General features: G+C 47.2%; 1 protein-coding gene across 1 annotated transcript in view; it reads left to right on the forward strand.

Moving 5' to 3' along the window:
* LNPEP (leucyl and cystinyl aminopeptidase) overlaps positions 1 to 21,967 on the forward strand; it is a 149,542-nt gene extending 127,575 nt beyond the window's left edge. The window contains exon 17 of the mRNA XM_082258796.1: positions 21,354 to 21,967. Coding sequence (XP_082114922.1) covers positions 21,354 to 21,485 — 132 coding nt within the window. The 3' untranslated portion in view covers positions 21,486 to 21,967. The remainder of the gene's footprint in view (positions 1 to 21,353) is intronic.
* Positions 21,968 to 22,647: the final 680 nt, after the last annotated feature.

Genomic DNA, 22,647 nt, shown 5'->3' on the forward strand with positions numbered 1-22,647 from the left:
TGGGGTTGATGGTGGCTTCGTTCGAAGCAGTCCCATTTGCCCAGTCCCATACCCGAATTCTTCAGCAAGAGATTCTTCTCAGATGGAATCGGAATCCGGAATCCCTGGACAATCAGATCCGATTGAGCAAACAGACCAGAGAGTCTCTGGTCTGGTGGCTTCGGTCTCCGATGCTCAGCCAGGGAAAGTCATTTCTGCCAATATATTGGACGATAGTGACCACGGATGCCAGTCTATCCGGATGGGGAGGAATTCTCGGTCAGTTATCTGTCCAGGGACTTTGGTCCCCGGAAGAATCCAGGTTACCGATAAATGTATTGGAACTGAGAGCGATCAGACTTTGTCTGATTCACTGGACCGAGCAGCTCCAGGGCAGCCCGGTTCGGATCCAGTCGGACAATGCCACGGCCGGGGCTTATGTCAATCACCAGGGGGGCACCAAGAGTGTCCGAGCGGCCAAAGAAGTGGCTTGCATTCTTCGCTGGGCGGAACGATTTGTTCCAGCAATCTCTGCGGTGTTCATTCCGGGGGTGGAGAATTGGCAGGCAGATTATCTCAGCCGTCAGACCCTGGATCAGGGGGAATGGTCCCTCCATCCAGACGTTTTCCACCAGTTGTGCCTACGGTGGGGCACCCCGGATGTGGATCTGTTGGCATCACGATTCAACAGGAAAGTTCAGAGATTCGTGGCTCGCTCCCGCGATCCTCTAGCAGAAACCACAGACGCACTGATCGCCCCGTGGGGGCAATACCAGCTAATATATGCCTTCCCTCCTCTCGCGTTACTGCCAAGACTTCTTCGCAGGATAGAGGAGGAAGGAATTCCAGTAATCCTGGTAGCTCCGGACTGGCCTCGTCGAGCTTGGTACGCCGACATGGTCAGACTGGTGGCGGACGTCCCGTGGAGACTTCCTCTCAGGGAGGATCTACTGTCTCAGGGACCGATCTTCCATCCTGCTTTACGATCGCTGGCTTTAACGGCCTGGCTATTGAGACCCAGGTGCTGAAGGACAAAGGTTTGTCAGCTTCAGTTATTCCTACTCTAGTTGAAGCAAGGAAAGCGACTTCCAGAAAGATTTATCATCGCACATGGAAGTCCTACATTGCATGGTGTGAACCTTTGGGGTTCCGTCCTCGGTCTTATTCGATTAGTCGAATATTGGCTTTTCTGCAACAAGGGGTTGAGCAGAAACTGGCCTTGAGTACTATCAAGGGTCAGGTCTCAGCATTAGCCATCTTCTTTCAGAAGCCTTTGGCTACTCATTCCTTGGTGCGGAATTTCATCCAGGGGGTGCGACATCTGGCTCCGCCAGTGCAAGCGCCGTTACCCCCCTGGGATCTTAATTTAGTGTTATCGGTTCTTCAGAAACCTCCCTTTGAAGATATTAGGGAGATTCCTCTACCTACGTTGTCCCAGAAGGTGGCCTTCTTGGTGGCTATTACTTCTGCACGCAGGGTGTCAGAACTGGCCGCATTATCCTGTCGTTCCCCATATCTGGTGGTTCATAGAGATAAGGTGGTTCTTCGTCCGAATCCATCCTTCCTACCAAAAGTGGTTTCAGAATTTCATCTGAATGAAGAAATTGTATTACCTTCACTGTGTCCTAAGCCCAGTCATCCTCGGGAGTTTGCTTTACACTCCTTGGATGTGGTCCGGGCGATCAGGGTATACTTGAAAACGACAGACTCGTTTCGCAAGACGGATTCACTTTTTGTGATCCCAGATGGACCCAAAAAGGGGTTGCCTGCATCTGCCGCGACCATTTCCAGATGGATCAGACAGACGGTAGTACAGGCTTATTCTATTAAGGGTCGGGAGCCCCCGTTCCCTGTTAAGGCGCACTCCACTCGGGCACTTAGTGCGTCATGGGCCTTTCGCCATCAGGCGTCAGTGGTCCAGGTGTGCAAGGCGGCTACCTGGTCGTCGGTGCATACCTTTACTAAACATTATAAAGTTGATGTAATGGCATCGTCTGATGCCTCGTTTGGCCGCAAGGTTTTGCAGGCCGCAATTTGAAGAGACCAGTGGTCTACCTCGAGGGTTTTTCCATTGGAAAATTTTTTCTTTAGTCTCATTCTTTGTTTATAATGAGCCTTTAAAACTTCTAGTTTGGCACCGGTTGGGCCTTCTAGATTGGATTTGATTTGTCAATCCCACCCCTCATTTGTGGCACTGCTTCTGGATGTCCCAGCTCTTGAGAATCAAGAAGACTACGTCTGTCAATGAGCGATAGAGAAAAATGGATTTTTGTAAGATCTTACCGTAAAATCCTTTTCTCTTAAGCTCATTGACAGACGTAGTACCCGCCCCTCTATCATTGAGTTGGGTTGGGTTAAATTCTCTGTACTGCTTTAAAACAGAACTGATTCCCTGTAGCAGAGAGAGGGAGGATATACCCTCAGGGACTGCCCCTAAGGTGGAGCCAGAACGTTTTGTCTTTCTGCCTAGTCCTACTCCTGCGGAGACAACATAACCCAGCTCTTGAGAATCAAGAAGACTACGTCTGTCAATGAGCTTAAGAGAAAAGGATTTTACGGTAAGATCTTACAAAATCCATTTTTTCTCTTTTTTTTTTTTTTTACACAACAAACATCTCGAAATTAACAGCCCTGAATCTCCTCTTCTCGGGTCCCCCGCCAGCACTCCTGGCTCTCTGTCCAGTGAACCCCCGTGAATATTTACAAGATTTTACACACACCTTTTTAGCAAATCTATTAATAAATTCAGTCTCTTAAAATCACTGCCTCTACTTACTTCCTTTTGTTACAAGCCCTGAACTCCTAAGCGTACCAAAAAGCCCTCCTCACAATAAAGGCGTGTCTTCTTGGTGTTTGCACTAATCTGGATCTGAGACATCCCAGACCCCTGGGTCCAACCTGTCATTTCAAAGGGGGAAAAAAATAGTTTCTCTATCGCTCATTGACAGACGTAGTCCTCGGTGATACAGCACCTTCGGGTTATGTTGCCTCCACAGGAGTAGGACTAGACAGGAAATAAAATGCTCTGGCCACACCCTAGGGGCAGTCCCAGAGGGTATATCCTCTCTCTCTCTCTGCCTCAGCAAATCAGTTTTTTTCTGTCTAGTCAGGAGTAAGGACCTAGATACCTTGCTGGGATCTTCGGTCCTGGCAGGATTTTTTTCTTAGAAAAGAATTTTTAAAGACAGCTTTTTTTCTCCAGTGTTCCTGTGAGATCTTCAAGCAAGAAAGCTGAACTGGGCGACAGGCTGGATGTTGAGATCCAGTGGTCACCCCAGTTCAGCCTACGAGCGCGTGCAGGCCATAGCTCCGCGCTGGGTCGGCCGCGACATAGTCCCACTGGACGGGGACTGACCCTGCGAGTTAAACGTCTCGCTGAAACGCCAAAGACCATGAGTCACGGCGCCCGTATTGGTCGACAGCCCTCCTACCTCGGTGGAGAGGGGTACTGTCAGGAGTTGGCGCCCGCCTGGTTCCGGTATGGTGAGTAGTATGTTCCCCCTTTCCCCCTGACAGGTCTTGTGGTGAACGCGGGCCCCTCTCTGTAATGGTAAGGATGGGTTCCCCTCTATCCTACAACATGTCACAGATCCCCCTAATTGAGTGTGATTTTTGTGTACAAGAAGCCAGGAGGCTTGGTTTGGGAGCTGACAATCTAATTGTAAAGATGTGTAAATGATTGTAGTCAGTGGCAGTACTAGAACTTTACTGTGATAGTATAAGGTATCCTACCTGTCAGTAGCCACAGGGCGATGTCTATACATGTATACTGCATTCCAGATCATTCCTCCAGCTAAGCAGCGGACCGCATACGGCCCGCTAGGGTCCGTTACCTCCGACCACGCTGACCACCATGAGGGTGAAGGGTTGTGAGGCCGAGATCCTTCTGCAGACATGCCGCTATTCTGTGCAGGCTGCCGCCATTGTCTGGTAGATCGCACAATGCCGCCATTTTGGTGTAGCCTCGTGTCTCCAGCATGGGGGCGGCCATGTTTGAGGTGACTCAAACACCTCATGGAGCCAGGGGAAGGAGCCAGCAGGCGTGTAAAGGGGCGGAGCCGCCTCTTTTACCCAGGAAATAGGGCCAAAGACTTCCTGTCTGTAACAAGACAAGCACTGAGCAAGCTGATGAAAACTTCTGTGCATCAGGGATGAGCCTTGGGGTCTGTCTCTCTCTCTGTGGGGTCCAAAAAGGCAGGTAACACTGAGGGGCGCTGTTGCGACTGGGGGACACAAAAAAAAAAAAAAAGTTTTTTTTTTTTTTTTACTTTGTCATTTTTTGTCGCTGGCAAGTGTCTTGTATAATCATTGACCCTGCCGCATAGGTATCCCCACCTGATCCCCTCAAGGTGGCCGCAGGACCCTCCAGTACCCCACTTGTTTTTAATGCATTATCGGCAATTTTGGAGTCTTTGGTATCCCGGGTGGAGGTGGCCTGTCAGGGACGGGGGTCAAGTAGCGACCCCCGCCTACCCCTATTATTTATCAGATACTTCAGATACGGATTCGGAACTGGTCAATGCAGTTGCAGGTCCCTCTTAGGGGGCTGTTGTCTCAGGTAATATCTCCTCAGCAGTGAGGAGCACGTTTCTGCCTCCGCCATAGCACAAGAGTGGTGGATGCACTAGTTGTGTCCGTCCGGGAAACCTTTAGTCTTGAGGTTACACCGGCAGAGGTAGCTGAGACTGAGATTCCTTTTTGGTACTTGTTAGCCTACCAAAAGGGCGAAGGATTTTCCTTTACCCAAATGGGGTCGTTTTGAAACGAACCCCTGTTATTTCCAAACGCATGGCTAGGTGCTATCCGTTTGAGGAATTCCTCTTTATAGGATAGACGGTACCACCTGCTGTCTTGCCACAGACTGTTAGGATAAAAAGACCTCGTAACTAACGAGGACCTTCCTTTTCTGCTCATATAGAGTTGTTCGTTCCGCAAGGGCGGGCGATAAGGCGAAACCCTCCAAAGCCCCTTTAGAGGGGTTTCAAAGGGCGCTGGTCGGGTAAACAAAGAGTCCGGCTCAGCCAAGCCTGAAGAATATAGCCTGATGCGCCCCTACCCATCTCTGGGGTGGGGGGGGGGGGTGTCTTCACCTGTTTCTGGAGGACACAGGATCGAGTTTCGATCACTTCCACCGGTGCGATTCTGCCCTTCTAACATTGAACGGTTTCAGGGGTTCTATTCAAACCTATTCACAATGCCCAGGAAAGAGGGCAAGGTGCGTCCAAATCTGGACTTGGGAAGAAATAGAGTCCATCCGTACAGTGGTGGCCTCCCTGCATAAAAGAGATTTCCTGGCGTCCATAGACATAGGATGCCTATCTTTATATCCCCATCATCGCAGGACATCAGCGTTTTTTCGCTTTCCCAAAGATCATCCCTGGTTCCCACCAGGAGACTGAACTATCTGGGCCTAAGGTTGGATACATCCTGGGCAAGAGAGTTTCTCCTTGCTGGGAAACTCCAGAAGGTTCAGTCAACGATTCGGATGTTGCTGTCCGTCAATTGGCTGGGACTGATGGTGGCCTTCTTAGAGGCAGTACCGTATACCCAGTCTCATACCCGAATTCTCCTGAAGGAGATTCTTTTTTAATGGAATCAGAATTCCGATTCCCTGGACAATCGGATCCGGTTGAGCGAGCGGACCAGGAAGTCTCCGATGCTCAACCAGGGGAAGTCATTTCTTCCGATAGTATCCAGATTACCAATAAGGGTATCGGAACTGAGAGCAATCAGATTTTGTCTGATTTACTGGATCGAGCAGCTCTAGAGCAGCCCGATTCGGATCCAATCGCATATGGCCTCTTCATCCAGAGGTTTTTTCCCTAGCTGTCCCTTCATTGGGACATCCCGGATGTGGATCTGTTGGCACCTTGGCCTAACAGGAAGGTGCGGAGGTTTGTAGCTCGCGCCACGATCCTCTAGCGGACGCAGCAGAAACGCTGATCGCCCCGTGGGGGCAGTATCAGCTACGGCATGCCTTCCATCCTCTCAAGTTGCTGCGGGAACTTCTTCGCAGGATAGAGGTGGAGGGAATTCCAGTTATTCTGGAAATTCTGGATTGACCTCGTCAAGCCTGGTACGCCGACTTGGCGAGGCTAGTCGCGGACGCTCCTTGGAGACTTCCTCTCAGGGAGGATTTGCGGTCTCAGGGACCGATCTTCCATCTTGCTTTACAGTCGCTGGCTTAAAGGCCTGGCCATTGAGACCCAGGTACTGAAGGACAAGGGAGTGTCAGCTTCAGTTATTCCTACCTCCAGTTAAAGCAAGGAAAGCGACTTCCAGCACATGGAAGTCTTATATTGCATGGTGTGAATCTATTGGATTTCCCCCACAGACCTTTTCGGTGACCCGAATTTTGGTCTGTCTGCAACAAGGGGTTGAGCAGAAACTATCCTTGAGCACGATCAAGGGTCAGGTTTTCGGCGTTAGCAATCTTCTTTCAAGAAACCTTTGGCTAATCATTCCTTGGTGCGGAATTTCATCCAGGGGGTGCGACATCTGGCTCCGCCAGTGCGCGCACCCTTACCGCCTGGTATCTTAATTTAGTGTGGTCGGTTCTTCAGAAACTTCTCTTGAAGATATTAGGGAGATTCCCTTGCTTACATTCCCAGAAGGTGGCCTTCTTGGTGGCCATTACTTCTCTACGCAGGGTGTCAGAACTGGCCGCATTATCCTGTCGTTCCCCAGATCTGGTGGTTCATAGGGATAAGGTGGTTCTTCTTCCGAATCCATCCTTCCTTCCTAAAGTGGTTTTCGTAAGACGGACTCACTTTTTGTGATCACGGATAGCCCTTGAAGGGGGTTGCCTGTGTCTGCCGCGACCATATCTACATGGATCAGTCAGACGGTGGTACAGGCTTATTCTATTAAGGGTCGGAATCCTCCGTTCCCTGTTAGGGCGCACTTCACTCGAGCGTTCAGTACTTCCTGGGCCTTTCGCCATCAGGCGTCAGTGGTCCAGGTATGTAAAGCGGCCACCTGGTCGTCGGTACATACCTTTACAAAATTTTATAAAATTGATGTGATGGCATCGGCGGATGCCTCATTTGGCCGCAAGGTTTTGCAGGCCGCAATTTGAGGAGACCGGTGGTCTACCTCGAGGGTTTTTTTCTGTTTGAAAATTTTTTTGTTGAGTCTCATCATTAAGGATGAGCATTGTAAACTTCTAGTTGGCACCGGTTGGGCCTTCTAGATTTGGATTTGATTTCCATTTTCCCACCCCTCATTTGTGATACTGCTCTGGGACTTCCCGAAGGTGCTGTATCACGAGGACGACGTCTGTCAATGAGCGATAGAGAAAAATGGATTTTTGTAAAATCTTACCGTAAAATTCTTTTCTCTTAGCTCATTGACAGACGTAGTACCCGCCCCTCTGTTTTTTTTTTTCAGTTGGGTTGGGTTAAATTCTCTAAAGACTGCTTTTATGACATAACTGATTTGCTGAGGCAGAGAGAGAGAGAGGATATACCCTCTGGGACTGCCCCTAGGGTGTGGCCAGAGCATTTTATTTCCTGTCTAGTCCTACTCCTGTGGAGGCAACATAACCCGAAGGTGCTGTATCACCGAGGACTACGTCTGTCAATGAGCTAAGAGAAAAGGATTTTACGGTAAGATTTTACAAAAATCCATTTTTCTTTTTCTGCCCCCTACTGACTTTCTACTCTCCAATCTACCAGCATCAGCTCAAAAACAAGCAGATTTACTTGCCATCTTATGCCAACTTCAGTTACAAAGGGTGGTTGTACTAATTCCTTCAGGAGAAAGGTTCAGAGGTATCCACCTCATTCCATTCCTAAGAGCTCTTATCAGATATCTGAATTGCAGATTAATTCAGGCAAGGGGAGTTTCTTGCTTCCGTACATCTACAAGATGCCTTTCTTCATATCTTCATCCGTATTCCACATCAACGTTTCCTGTGTTTTGCTGTGGGACACCAGCTCTTTCAATTTTGGCACTGCCATTCAGACTCTTTTCTGCAACCCATGCAATTCACAAAAGTCTTTTCCCCCCTTTTTGTGCTATTGCAGATTCAGGGCATTCATGTCACAGGGTACTTGGATGGCCTTCTGCTGAAGCAAACCTCAGCCACAACCCTGTTTGCCAATGTCCAAAGGGTCATTCGGTTCCCTCAAACCTTCGGCGGGTTAATCAGCTTTTTAAAGTCTTTTCTCCAGTCCTCACAACCTATGCCAAAATCTTCCTTCTACCAGACACAATTGCCTCCTTAAAGGCATTGTATACTTTCATTTTTTTTTGTTATTTAACTAGCTATATTCCCTGTGTTTTTTGTTTGTCTTACCTTGTAATGATGGGCTCATATGTTGTGGCTGAACTTTCTTTACTCTCACGCTACAAACAGAGATCACACATTACCTCAATATCAGGCACTTTCACCCCCTCCTGCCCAGGCAAATTTTCAGCTTTCTGCACTTTCACACTTTGAATGACAATTACTCAGTAATGCAACAGTGTACCCATATTAATTTTTTTTTTTTTCAAGCAAATAGCTTTATTTTGGTGGTATTTAATCACCACTGGCTTTTTTATTTTTTGGAAAAAAAACTAAATAAATTTCTATGTTTCTTTTATAAAATTTAGCGAATAAGCAATTTTTCCTTTATAAATTTTGACCAACATTTATATTGCTACATTTCTTTGAGTAAATAGATACCAAACATGTCGTGCTTTAAAATTGCACACACTTATGGAATGGTGCCATACTACGTTATTTAAAAATCTCCATAGGTGATGCTTTACAAACCTTTACAGGTTACCAGTTTAGAGTTAGTGAGTAGGTCTGGTGCTCGAATTATTGCTCTCACTCTGACGTTCATGGCAATACCTCACATGTATAGTGCGATCTCCATTTACGAATGCGTATAGGAACATTGCGTTTGTTCCCCTTTGCACGCAAGAACAGGCGGACTGAGTTTTTGTTTTTTTTTAAACTTTCTTTAAATTCTTTTACACTGACAGATGTTTTTGCACTGGTATACTGAAACCCGTTTCCTCTGAAGAGACTTTCATTGTAGTGGGGGATTTCTTTCTTACAGCCGGCCATATTAAGATATTATCTGCACCTTACTGTACAATTGTCCGGTAAGGAGGAAAGCCTGGTGGTGGTGGGAGTCACTTTGATCATCATGTTTAAAAAGCACCATAAGTTGATTTCCAGCACTCAACCCATTCACCATTTTGAAGTCCCACGGTGGAGATAACCCATTTTTTTGGACTTTGTGGACATTCACTGGTCACTGAATCACTCATATGATTATTGATATTCAGAACACTCTTGAATTTTGTTTTCACCATTTGAGGACAATTATATGTGTTTATTTAGAACACCCTCATTATATTGTGTTGGTACACATCAGGAGGATTTATTTCATTTTGTTTAGCGCACCATTTTTTTCACAATAGGCAGTAGATGCCCTGATGATTCCTTGGACTCCATTCAGACTAATCTATGCCTTCTCTCTAATAAAGTTTCTCCTTGGCTGCTGCATAAACCAAAAGTAGGTTTCCACTGATCCTCATTTCACCAAACTTGCCCATATGGAAATAGTACACAGACATACGTTGACTCTTGGCGGACATGCCACAGCCAGATTTACTGGCTCAAGACCCTCTATTCCACCCTGCTTCTCAGTTGTTGGCTTTAATGGCATGGCTGTTGAAAACCAGGTGCTAAAGGATAGTGGTATATCCAATTGAATGATATTCGCCTTGCTCAGAGCAATGAAATCTGCCTCCCACAAGAACTACTATCGCACATGGAAGGCCACCTTTGCTTAGTGCCAAGAAAGACATAGAGATCTGAGTCCCAGAGAATACTCTGTTTCTTGTATCCTGGCCTTTCTTCAATCTAGTCTCAACCAGCACCTGGCCTTGAACACCCTTAAGGGACTGGTTTCTACCTTATCGATCTTTTTCCACAAACCTCTTGCTTCACAGTTCCTAATCAAAAACTTTTTAGCAATGATTAGTACCCCTATTGTTGGCTGCTTAGAGATATCCTTTTGAAAGATGTCTCATGCAAGGTTGCCTTCCTTGTGGCTATTTTGTCACAATGGGAGGAGTGTATTGACCATGACAGTATTGTTAGTAATACATCACATGATCTACCCTTGTGGGTAACAGAGGCCAGAGTCAAGGAAAGACTGGATAAGCTTAACACAAATAAATTACCAGGACCAGATGGCTTATACCCAAGAGTCCTCAAAGAACTCAGTTGGGTTATGGCTAGACCATTGTTCCTAGTCTTTGTGGACAGCATACTGACAGGAATTGTACCAGCTGATTGGAGAAAAGCCAGTGTGGTACCAATATTCAAAAAAGGGCATAGACGTATTCAAGGGAACTACAACCGGTAAGCCTAACATCAATAGTAAAAGTAAAATAGGGACTATTTTCAAGAATTTGCTGATGCAAACCATATTATTCGTAGTGATCAGCATGGGTTTATGAAGGGTCATTCCTGCTAGACCATTCTGTTAACATTCTATGAGGAAGTGAGCTGCCATCTAGATAGGGGAATGCCTGTGGATGTGATGTATCTGGATTTTTCAAAAGCATTTGATACAGTTCCCCATAAACGCTTAATCTACAAACTGAGGTCTGCAGGTATGGACCATAAGGTTTGTTCTTGGACAGAAAACTGGTTACAGGGGCACCTCCAAAGGGTAATGATAAAGAATGTGTACTCAGACTGGTCTTGTGTGGTAAGTGGGCTACCACAAGGTTCTATCTTCTGACCAATTCTGTTTAATTAATTTATAAAATGCCATAGAGGAAGGGATACATAGCTCAATCTCAGTTTTTTGCAGCCTATCTAAAAATAAGCAGGGCAATAACCTCACAGCAGGATATAGAAATTTTACAGAAAGACCTGAACAAAATAACGGCGTGGGCAAATGAGGTTTAATGTGGAGAAATGTAAAATAATGCACTTGGGAGATAAGAACATAAAAGCAAACTACTCATTGGGGGGGGGGGGGAGAACCTCTGGGGGAGACAAGGATGAAGAAAGATCTGGGGGTCCTAGTGGAAGACAGACTGTGTATTAGCATGCAATGTCAAGCTGCAGCTACCAAAGCCAGCAGAATATTAGCATGCATAAAAAAGGGGATATACTCAGGAGATAAAACTCTGGTCCAGCCACATCTGGAGTATTCCGTCCAGTTCTGGTCACCAGTCCTCAGAACAAATGTGCTGGAGCCGGAGAGAGTCCAAAGAAGGGCAAATAAATGAATAAGGGGACTGAAGGAACTCGAAGAAGAGGAGCGACTACAAGCACTAAATTTATTGTCGCTGGAGAAAAGATGCTTGAGAGGGGACACAATAGCGATTTACAAATACCTCAATGGTAATCCCAGCATAGGAAAAAAAGCTATTCAATCTCAGGGGTTGTAAAAGGACACGGGGCCACACAATGAGATTGGAGGAGAAGCAGTTTAAGCTTAAGCTGCGCAGGTGGTTTTTCATTGTCAGGGCAGTAAGAATGTGGAACTCTCTTCCACAAGTGGTGATGTCAGCTAGGAGTATTGATATTTTTAAAATACTCTTGGACCTGCATTTATTGTCGCTGGAGAAAAGATGCTTGAGAGGGGACACAATAGCGATTTACAAATACCTCAATGGTAATCCCAGCATAGGAAAAAAAGCTATTCAATCTCAGGGGTTGTAAAAGGACACGGGGCCACACAATGAGATTGGAGGAGAAGCAGTTTAAGCTTAAGCTGCGCAGGTGGTTTTTCACTGTCAGGGCAGTAAGAATGTGGAACTCTCTTCCACAAGTGGTGATGTCAGCTAGGAGTATTGATATTTTTAAAATACTCTTGGACCTGCATCCTAAAGAACACAATATACAGGGGTATGGGAAATTATTATAGACACTGACACACGTACACCTACACAGGTTGAACTGGATGGGCTATTATCTTTATTGAACCTTGCCTACTATGTAACTATGTCTGTAAAGCGTGTTTCTGAGCTAACAGCCCTTTATTGTAAGGAGTCTTTTATTAAAGTGCACAGGAACAAGGTGGTCCTGAGACCTTTTCTCTTACCCAATGTGATTACTTACTTCAATGAGGATATTGCCTTTCCCTCCCTGTGTCCCATCCCAACACATGCCAAAGTCATTTTCTTGCATTGTCTAGATGTTGTCAGAAGGGTCTACCTTGTAGGCCCAGCATCGATTTGTCCTCTGTAGTCCTGTTTTGTCCTCCCTTTGGGCCCTCAAAAGGGACATCTATTTTTCTCCACCATTGCCACGTGGAAGAGACTACTCATTTCTAGATCTTGAACCCTTAAGGAAAGGGTCCCCACTCTCCCTGTCAGAACGGTTTCCACCAGATATGGTGGCGTCTTTTGAACTTCTACCCTCGTTTTCCTGTGACCTTGCCAGGGAATGTGCCAGGGTCTATGAATATCCAGACTGTGTCCTTTACTGTACAACAGGGATCTCCAAACTACGACCTTCCAGCTGTTGCAGAACTACACATCTAATGAGTCATTGTAAAATTGTCACAGGCATGACTAGGCATGATAGGAATTTTAGTTCCTGAACAACCGGAGGGCTATAGTTTGGAGACCCCTGCTGTACAATATTAAAAAAATAGGACTTTTGACTTACCACTGGTGCATGAGGGGTTTGGATGCCGTTATTAGTGTTATTAATACTGAGAAGTGAGGAGTTTGTATGGTGGAGGGAAGATCTCACTGTTAACATGAATTGGGAAGTGAGTGTGTATACTAGAGTGTAGTTCTCACTGGTGCCATGGATACTGGAGAGTGGGCAGTGTATCCTGGAGTGGAACCCTCGCTATTGGTATACATATGGGGATTGAGGAGTGTGTATGCTTGGGTGAAGATCTCACTGGTGTCATGGATCCTGGGGAGTGCAATGTGAATGCTGGAGTGGGAAGTTCACAGGTTCTATAAATACTAGGGAGCGTTTATTTTTTTGCATATTATATATATATATATATATATAGCCTTGAAAACGTATTCGTACTCCTTGAAATGTTCCACATTTTGTCATGTTACAACCAAAAACGTAAATGTATTTTATTGGGATTTTATGTGATAAACCAACACAAAGTGTTACATAATTGTGAAGTAAATGGAAAATGATAAATGGTTTTCAAAGTTTTTTACAAATAAATATATGAAAAGTGTGGCGTGCATTTGTATTCAGCCCCCTTTACTCTGATACCCCTAACTAAAATCTAGTGGATCCAATTACCTTCAGAAGTCACCTAATTAGTAAATAGTCTACCTGTGTGTAATTTAATATCAGTATAAATACATCTGTTCTGTGAAGCCCTCAAAGGCTTAGTGAATAAACAGCATCTTGAAGGTCAAAGAACACACCAGACATTTAAGGGATAAAGTTGTGGAGAAGTTAGAAAGCAGGGTTAGGTTATAAAAAAAATATCACAAGCTTTCAACATCATCATCCGAAAATCCAGTACGGCACAACTGCAAACCTACCAAGACATGGCCACCCACCTAAACTGACAGGCCGAGCAAGGGGAGCATTCATCAGAGAAGCAGCCAAGGGCCCAAGGTAACTCTGGAAGAGCTGCAGAGAACCACAGCCAAGGTGATAGAATCTGTTCACAGGACAGCTATTAGTTGTGCACTCCACAAATCTGGCCTTTATGGAAGAGTGGCAAGAAGAAAGCCATAGGAAGTCCCGTTTGCAGTTTGCGAGAAGTCATGTGGGGGACACAGCCAACATGTGGAAGAAGGTGCTCTGGTCAGATGAGACGAAAATGAATTTTTTTAGCCTAAAAGCAAAACGCTGTGTGGCAGAAAACGAACACTGTACATCACCCTGAATGCACTACCCACTGTGAAACATGGTGGTGGCAGCATCATGTCACAGGGATACTTTTCTTCAGCAGGGACGGTGAAGGTGGATGGAGCCAAATGCAGGGCAATCTTAGAAGAAAACCTGTTGGAGTCTGCAAAAGACTTGAGACTGGGGCGGAGGTTCACATTCCAGCAGGACAATGACCCTAAACATACAGCCAGAGCTAAAATGGAATGGTTTAGATCAAAGCATATTCATGTGTTAGAATGGCCAAGTCAAAGTCCAGGCCTAAATCCAATGGAGAATCTATGGCAAGACTTAAATTGCTTTTCAGAAACGCTCGCCATCCAATCTGAGAGCGCTTTGAGCTATTTTGCAAAGAAAATTGGGCAAAAATTTCACTCTCTAGATGTGCAAAGCTGGTAGAGTTCAGCAGCCAAAGGTGGTTCTACAAAGTATTGGCTCAGGGGGGCTGAATACAAACGCACGTCACACTTTTCACATATTTACTTGTGGAAAAAAATGTGAAAAGCATTTATCATTTCTCTTACGTCCTCCGACAGTCGCCGCCTCTTCATATTCGTCACAATGGGGTAATTGACCTTTGCTCCATAGGAGTAGCTAGGCAACAGAATATTTCAATATTAAAGCTTTTAACATATCCCACCCCCAGGGGGTGGTCCCCTCAGTCAATACCCTCCTACTTCCTGTAACCATACCCCAGTTTCATTGTCTAGCTTTCAGGAGTTAGCTGGCTGTTTCTGTGCTGGGGCATTTTGTCTTAGCCTTTATCTTCTTTTTGATTTTGAGTTTTTTTCTCTCTCTTTACTTAGCTGTTACTTTTGTCAGCATTAGTTAGTTCTTCTGATGAAGAGGATCGTGCGGGCTGGGTCTCGGGCTGGCCCCCCTGGTCGCAGGTTGTGGGCCAGTGGCTTCCCAGCCTGCCATCAAGCGTTCAGTCAGGTATTTTTCCTGGCATATGTGAACGACCCATCCCTGTTCGCTGCAGGGATGCTGTGGTGAGGTTGCTACCTCACAGGACGCCATGCGGTTTTGCACCGCAGTTCTACTGCGTCCTGGCTGCGACTCTCCCTGTCCCATGTGCAGTGGCTTGAACGCTTGTGCGGGCTCCCCACGCCATTCAGAAGGTAAGTGTACTCTGTGTGGGGACCTGTCTGTTTAGTGGGTGTCAGTCTGGGACTGTGTAACCCTGCATGTCTGTTCACACTATTGGGCTCCCTGTCTGGTTTGATGCTGCTGTGGGCTGCAAGGAGGGGGGCTGTTATACACTGTTCTGTGTTACAAACTGTGTGATTCTCTGTGTGACATGCTGTATGTTGTAGGGCATGCTGTGGATCATGTTTTGTGCAACATGCGGTGGCCGCTGCTGCGGTCCGCCATTTTATTAATAGCTGCAGGCATATGAGGGCCATTTCTGTGTGCTGGGAGCGACGTTTTTGGCGCCAAGCGCCGCCATTTTGGCGGCGATCGCTCGGGCCACATGTCAGCGCTGCATGCTCTGCCTTTGCAAGTCCCTCACCGGCGGCCATGTTTGTGGAGCCTTCCATAGGCTTTATAGGAGCGGTCTGTGTTACATCGCTTCCTTTCCCTGAGAACAGCGATCGGTGCAGCAGCTTGAGTGGTCTCTCCAGGTTTTATCTTCCTTATTCTTGTATTCCTTGCCTATGTTTTTGTGATTCTCCCTGTGGGGGTCGGTGTGTGCTGTGTGTGCGGTGGGCTCCGCTCGCCGCGATCTTAAAGAGGCAGTACTCCTTTTTTTCCTACACACTTTTGGGGGCATGGATTCTCAGAAAAGCAAATTTCCCCCCACTTTAGTGGGGGGCCAAGGGACTGCTGCTGCTCCCCCCGCGGGGGGTGGTTTGGCTACTGTCGTGTCTTACTTAGCTGCTCAGGTGCAGATGCTTGTGGCTGCTCAATCCACAAAACGGCCCAGAGTTTCAATTTCCTCTGATTCAGAGGGTGATGGTGATGGGGCTGCTATGGCTGGGGTCACCTTATCGGGGTCCCGCTCGTCCCTGGACCTTGTGGGGTCTGAAGGGGAGGCAGAAGTTGAAGGGGTTGGTAATTCCCCCCCTGGCTCGTCTGAAGAGCTTGCACTCATGGATGAATTGGTTGCTTCTATCAAACAAACACTGCATTTGCAGGATGAACCATGTCCTCCTGCCTTCCTGGCCTCTTATGGGACGCAGCGGAGACGCAAATCATCGCAGGTTTTTCCTTGCACTGAGGATTTTTCAGCGCGCTGTTAGGGAACAATGGCGCAATATACGGAAGCTTTTTGCTGTGCTAAGTAGGTTCAAGCTACGTTATCCTTTCACACCCGCTACTGATGAACGTTGGTGTGTGCCACCTCCGGTGGATCACGCGGTGGCAGTTTTGAATAAATCTACTGCGATTCCGGCGGAGGATACCCCGGTGTTCCGGGATGCCACGGACAGGAGGCTGGAGTCTCTTGCACGCCATACTTACTCGGTTACCGGTTCCATGCTGAAAGCTATTTTTGCTTCACTTATGGCAGCTCCGGCTGTCGCGGATTGGACGCAGGTGCTCGGGCGCGTCCTGGTGGCTGACTCTGCCCCTTCGGCGACGTTGGCTATGGTGGATTAAAATCCATCAGGGTGTCATGTATTTGTGTGATGCGGACTCAGATATAGTCCCTTTGGCTGCACATGTGCACAGCGTGGCGGTGTTGACATGCCGCCTGATTTGGCTGAAATGTTGGTCTGTGGACCAAGCTTCTCGCAAAACTTTAGCTAATCTACCCTATACGGGATCTCGCCTTTTTGGCGAACCCTTGGATGCGCTGATAAAGGGGATCACGGGGGGTAAGAGCATGCTCTTGCCCCAATCCCACAAGGCTAAGGTTGCTCATGGTACGAAGCATGCTTCTTTAGACCCTCTCAGGGGTCCTTTCGTGCCTTTCGGTCACCCTATAAGGGCAAACCCTTCAAAGGTCAAGGCTCCCTAAGGTAGCCGTGGACAGGTAAGCAGTGATTGGGTTTCTCTCCCGGCCGGCGTGCAGATTTTTTCCCTCAAATCTTCAACTGTCTCCGCAGCGTTTGCGGGATCTGCACCTGGCGGTGCGGGACCTGCGGGCTCAGGGAGTGGTGGTTCTGGTGCCTCATCGGGACAGATTTCGGGGGTTCTATTCGGATCTGTTCAATGTGCCCGGGAAAGAGGGCAAGGTACGTCCAATTCTGGACTTAAAAGCTCTGGACCGCTTTGTGCGGGTTCGCAAGTTCCGCATGGAATCCCTGCGGTCGGTGGTGGCTGCCCTGGTTTCCGGAGGAATTTATGGCCTCCATCGATTTGAAGGATGCGTACCTTCACATCCCCATTTTTGAGGGTCACCAGAGGTACCTTCGATTCGCCATTGCGAAGGATCATTGCCAGTTCGTGGCGTTACCCTTTGATCTCGCTTCGGCTCCACGGGTGTTCACCAAGGTGCTTGCACCGGTTCTGGCTTTGTTGAGAGCCCAGGGCATCTCTGTCTTGGGGTATCTGGACGACATTCTGGTTCGGTCTGCGACCAGTCAGGGTCTGGTGAAGGACCTGTCCGTCACGATGCAAACTCTACAGGAGTTTGGTTGGACGATAAACCTTCCAAAATCGACGCTGTGCCTGTCGGTTCGTCTTCCCTACCTGGGAATGATCCTGGACTCGGTCCAGGCGAAAGTCTTCCTACCGGACGATAAGCTCAGGACACTTCAGGAAGAAGTCAGGTCCCTCGGGGACAATCAGTGCTCGTCCTTCCGGACGTGTATGAAGTGTTTGGGATTGATGGTCTCGGCTTTCGAGGCGATTCCCTTCGCCCAATTTCACACGCAGGGTCTCCAAGCGGAGATCCTGTCCAGGTGGGACGGGCGACTGCAATCTCTGGATCTCCAAATTTAGTTGAGTCATCGTACCAGAAGGGATCTTCTGTGGTGGCTACAATCCCCGGCGGTGTCGGGGGGCAAGTCTTTTCGTCCTTTCTCATGGACGGTGATCACCACGGATGCCAGCCTGTCGGGCTGGGGTGGTGTTCTGGGCGTTCTGTCCGCCCAGGGAACTTGGTCGGAGGAGGAATCCTCCCTTCCGATCAACATTCTGGAATTGCGAGCGATAAATCTCTGCCTTCGACGTTGGACGGTCAGGCTGCAGGGCCGTCCGGTTCGGGTGCAGACGGACAGTGCCACGGCGGTGGCATACATCGACCACCACGGGGGTACCAGGAGTGCCCGAGCGGCTCGGGTGGTGGCCGACATTCTGTCTTGGGCCGAGACGCACGTCCCGGCGATAACGGCGGTTCACACTCCGGGGGTGGAGAACTGGCAGGCGGATTATCTGAGTCGCCAGACCTTGGACCAGGGAGAATGGTCCCTCCACCCGGATGTCTTCCAGATGTTGTGCGCGCAGTGGGGTCTTCCGGAGGTAGACCTGTTCGCGTCTCGTCTGAACAACAAGGTGGAAAGGTTCGTGGCAAGGACGCGCGATCCTCGGGCAGACGCGTTGGTAACTCCGTGGCATCAGTGTCGGCTGATGTATGCATTTCCACCGTTTCAACTGCTGTCTAGGTTCCTTCGCAGGTTGACCTCGGAACCGCACACGGTGATTCTAGTGGCACTGGACTGGCCTCGCCGGTCTTGGTACGCAGACCTCGTGCATCTGGCGATCGACGCTCCGTGGCGTCTGCCTCTTCGAGAAGCTCTTCTGTCTCAGGGACCGATTTTTCATCCTGCTTTACAGTCGCTGGCTTTGACGGCCTGGCTGTTGAAACCGAGATCCTGAAGGATAGGGGTCTATCCCCTGAGGTCATTCACACTTTGATCAACGCGAGGAAGTCTTCCTCGGGGAAAGTCTACTACCGTACTTGGAAGGTCTATTTTGCCTGGTGTGAGTCCAGGGGGTTTCCCCCTCGCTCATACTCGGTGTCTAGGGTGTTGCCTTTCCTTCAAACGGGTGTGGACCAGCGTTTGGCGTTGGCTACAATCAAGGGCCAGGTTTCTGCGCTGGCCGTTCTTTTTCTACGCCCTGTGGCGTCTAACCCCTTGGTTAGCACCTTTGTTCGAGGGGTGCGACACCTGGTCCCTCCTAGGGGGGAACCTTTGCCTCCATGGGACTTGCACCTTGTTCTGTCCGTATTGCAACACGCTCCTTTTGAACAGATCAGGAAGATCTCGTTGTCTATGTTGTCCAAGAAGGTCGCATTTTTGGTGGCGATCACTTCGTCTCGCAGGGTGTCGGAGCTGGCTGCTTTCTCCTGCAGATCTCCATATTTGGTCATTCACTTGGATGAGGTGGTCTTGCGACCTAACCCTTTTCTTCCGAAGAGGTTCTCGGAATTTCACCTCAATGAGGACATTGTCTTGCCTTCGCTCTGCGCGAAGCCTAAACATCCGAAGGAGGTGGATTTGCACTCCTTGGATGTTGTTCGGGCAATCAGGGTTTACCTGAAATCGACGGAATCTTTTCGCAAGTCGGATTCTTTATTTGTCCTTCCAGAGGGACCTCGGAAGGGCATGGCGGCGTCGGCTTCTACCATCGCCGAATGGATCAGACAGAACATTGAACAGGCCTATGCTCTGAAGGGGAAAGTTCCCCCCATGCCTGTGAAGGCGCACTCTACCAGATCTCTGGGTACGTCTTGGGTCTGTCATCATCGGGCTTCTGTGGCCCAGGTGTGTAAGACGGCGACTTGGTCGTTCGTTCGCACCTTCTCGAAGTTCTACAAGGTGGATGTTCAGGCATCGGCAGATGCTTCCTTTTGGCCGCAAGGTTCTTAGTACGGCGGTACCTTAGGGTCCCTTGTTTTTGGGCCCTTGGCTGTTTGGGATGTCGTTTATCCCTAGGTTATTTGTTTTTTCCTGGGTTGTTGCTCCTGTTGAGCAAGTTTTTTTCATGCTACCCAGCTGGTTTCCTTCCTTTGGTAAGGTTCCTTTGTTTCTGCTGTGGAGACTGCGTTGCCTTAGGCGCGGCTGCGTTTCCCACCCCTCATGTTTGTACTGCTTTGGGACGTCCCCATTGTGACGAATATGAAGAGGCGGCGACTGTCGGAGGACGTAAGAGAAAACTGAATTTTTGTAAAATCTTACCTGTAAAATTCCTTTCTCTGAGTCCTCCGACAGTCGCCGCCCCCGCCCCTCTTTTGGGGTTTGGTTATATACTCTACTGCTATTCTACTGAAACTGAGGTATGGTTACAGGAAGTAGGAGGGTATTGACTGAGGGGACCACCCCCTGGGGGTGGGATATGTTAAAAGCTTTAATATTGACATATTCTGTTGCCTAGCTACTCCTATGGAGCAAAGGTCAATTACCCCATTGTGACGAATATGAAGAGGCGGCGACTGTCGGAGGACTCAGAGAAAGGAATTTTACAGGTAAGATTTTACAAAAATTTTTCCTTCCACTGCCCAGTCATTTGCCACTTTGTTGGTCTATCACATAAAATCCCAATAAAATACATTTACAATTTTGGTTGTAACATGACAAAATATGGAACATTTCAAGGGGTATGAATAATTTTTCAGGGCACTGTATATATATGTATTGTGTGTGTGTGTGTGTGTTGGAGTTCAGAAATAACTGGTGTCATGTATACTGGGGAGTAAAGCCCCGTACCCACGCACAGATTGTTGGCCAACGTCCGATCTGCCGATTGTAGGCTTGTTAGTATGATGCTTCCGACAACCAACTGCGAATTTTCGGCCGAAAAAAATCTGGTGTGCATGCTATAAAATTTTTGTTGGCCAACAAAGAAGGGCCGATTGTTCCTCAGTCAGTACAGATTTCGGCAGACAAAAATCAGATGAGCAAGACTGGGCATGCTCAGAGAAGAAAAAACACACTGAAAGTCAACCAGAACATGACATCACTTCTGAAGTTGGTTTTTGTTGGCCAACAAAAGTCCAGTGCAAGTCTAGAGCACATTTCAACCAACAAACAACACTGGACAAAAGTTGGCCGATCAGTTGGCCAACAATCTGTGCGTGTGTACGGGGCTTTAGATGTTTGTTTGCAGAATGCAGATCTCACTGGCACCATGGATAATGGGGAATGAGGTGTGTTGGAATGTAAATCTCACTATTGGCATGGATACGGAGGAGTGAGGTATGTGCGCAGTGTAGGTCACTTGTGGCATGCATAATAGGCAGTTGACATTTGCTGGAATGCAAATATATCTGATGGTGTGGATACTAGGGAGTGAGGTGTATGCGCTGGTGTGCAGATCTCGCTGTTGTTGAAGGGTTTGAGTCTTTTGGGAAGCCCCCCTCACTGTAAACAGATGAGAACCAATGAGATGCACCACAGAATCCGTATAAAGCATAGAAAGTTTATAGACACAGGCTGATTAGCAGGGGAGGTAGGGAGGGGAGACATAGTGTGGTCATATTGCACTTGTAGGAATATATATTTGAAAAACTATGAGGGCAGTTGAGAATCTTTGTAATAGAATATCAAATAGCAGGAAGATGTAAGGAACCCTACAGAAGATGTGTTCTTTATACTTAGTTGACATATTAATATTATACATTATTTTGTCATTTCAGGTTGTCACATTCTTCAACTCGACAAAGAGCACTAGCAGAGACATGTGGTGTGTGAAGGAGGCCATTGAAAGCATCAAACTGAACATTCAGTGGATTAACAACAACCTGGACAGCATCAAGAGCTGGTTGTAGAGATCAGCGGGCAAAGCTAGTTTCACATTAAAGCTCTTGTGATCTAATGTTTAAGCACAGAAAGACAGGCATTCTGCAATGCTGTATGGACTATGGGAGGCTTCTCGATAGCTCAGGGCTAAAAAACTCAAAAATCCTGTAGACTGAGTGACCTTTTGAGGAAAGACTGTATTTATACTGAAGCTGTGATTGTCACACTGTCAATATGCAGGGCAGGACTGTACCTTGCGTGGCTACAGTAGCAAAGCAATTTCTGAAACCACTGTGTGTTTTTAAATTGCCTGTTAAGTTGTCTTGAAGATTATGCAGTTTATGGCCACAGCACAAATTCATTGGGAGTGTGAATTTATTTGCCATGTAAATAATGAATATAGCCATAGTCACTATGGAAAGTGGGATTTTTTGCCGATACAGCAGTACTTTTGTTACCATTGATCACGTTTTAACACTGGACAGATTTTTTTTTTTTTTTTTTGTTCCTTCTTTGAAAAGAAATGTTAATGTGTTAAAAGCGCCTAGCTGCCTTTTTCACCCCTCAGGTTTTGCATTTAGCTGTGATGCTTATGAATATTGTACATTGTAAGACTGTATATGATATATGATCGATTTTCTGACCTTTTACATGACGTGTTCTGCATATAAAGCTGCATGTTTGCAGACCAGATTCCAGTGTGTGTTTTGCTACAGGTAAGACTCACCTATTGCACTTCCCTAACCTGGCTGCTGACACATAAGGCACGTCACATCTGCATATATGAAGCACTTAAAATAGCTAACTTTATCATTAGGGCTTAAATTTTGTTATGGCATCTGTTCATTACTCAATATTAATTTAGATTTCATCATGAGACATAATGTTTTGTTGTTTTTGGGGTGGCCTCTTGTGATATAGGGATAAATGATCCCTCTCCATTCCTGGGCATTTTGAAAGCTGCATGCGCATGGTAAAGCAGCGGTTTATGAACGACCTTTGGAAGGTCCTTGTGGGCTAGACAAGACATAGTTGGGAGTTATGCTGCTCACAGCTCGAGGTAAAAGTTGACCAGGATTTAAAAGAAGTTCACAGTACAGTAAACCATATCCTACCAGGAACTCCTTTTCGGTTAATCCAGAAAGCAAGTCACTAAATTAGGCTACTAGAAGTCAAATTAAGGAGAGTATG

This window comes from Pelophylax lessonae (genome assembly GCF_965119305.1).
Source record: "Pelophylax lessonae genome assembly, chromosome: 1".
Taxonomy (NCBI): Eukaryota; Metazoa; Chordata; class Amphibia; order Anura; family Ranidae; genus Pelophylax; species Pelophylax lessonae.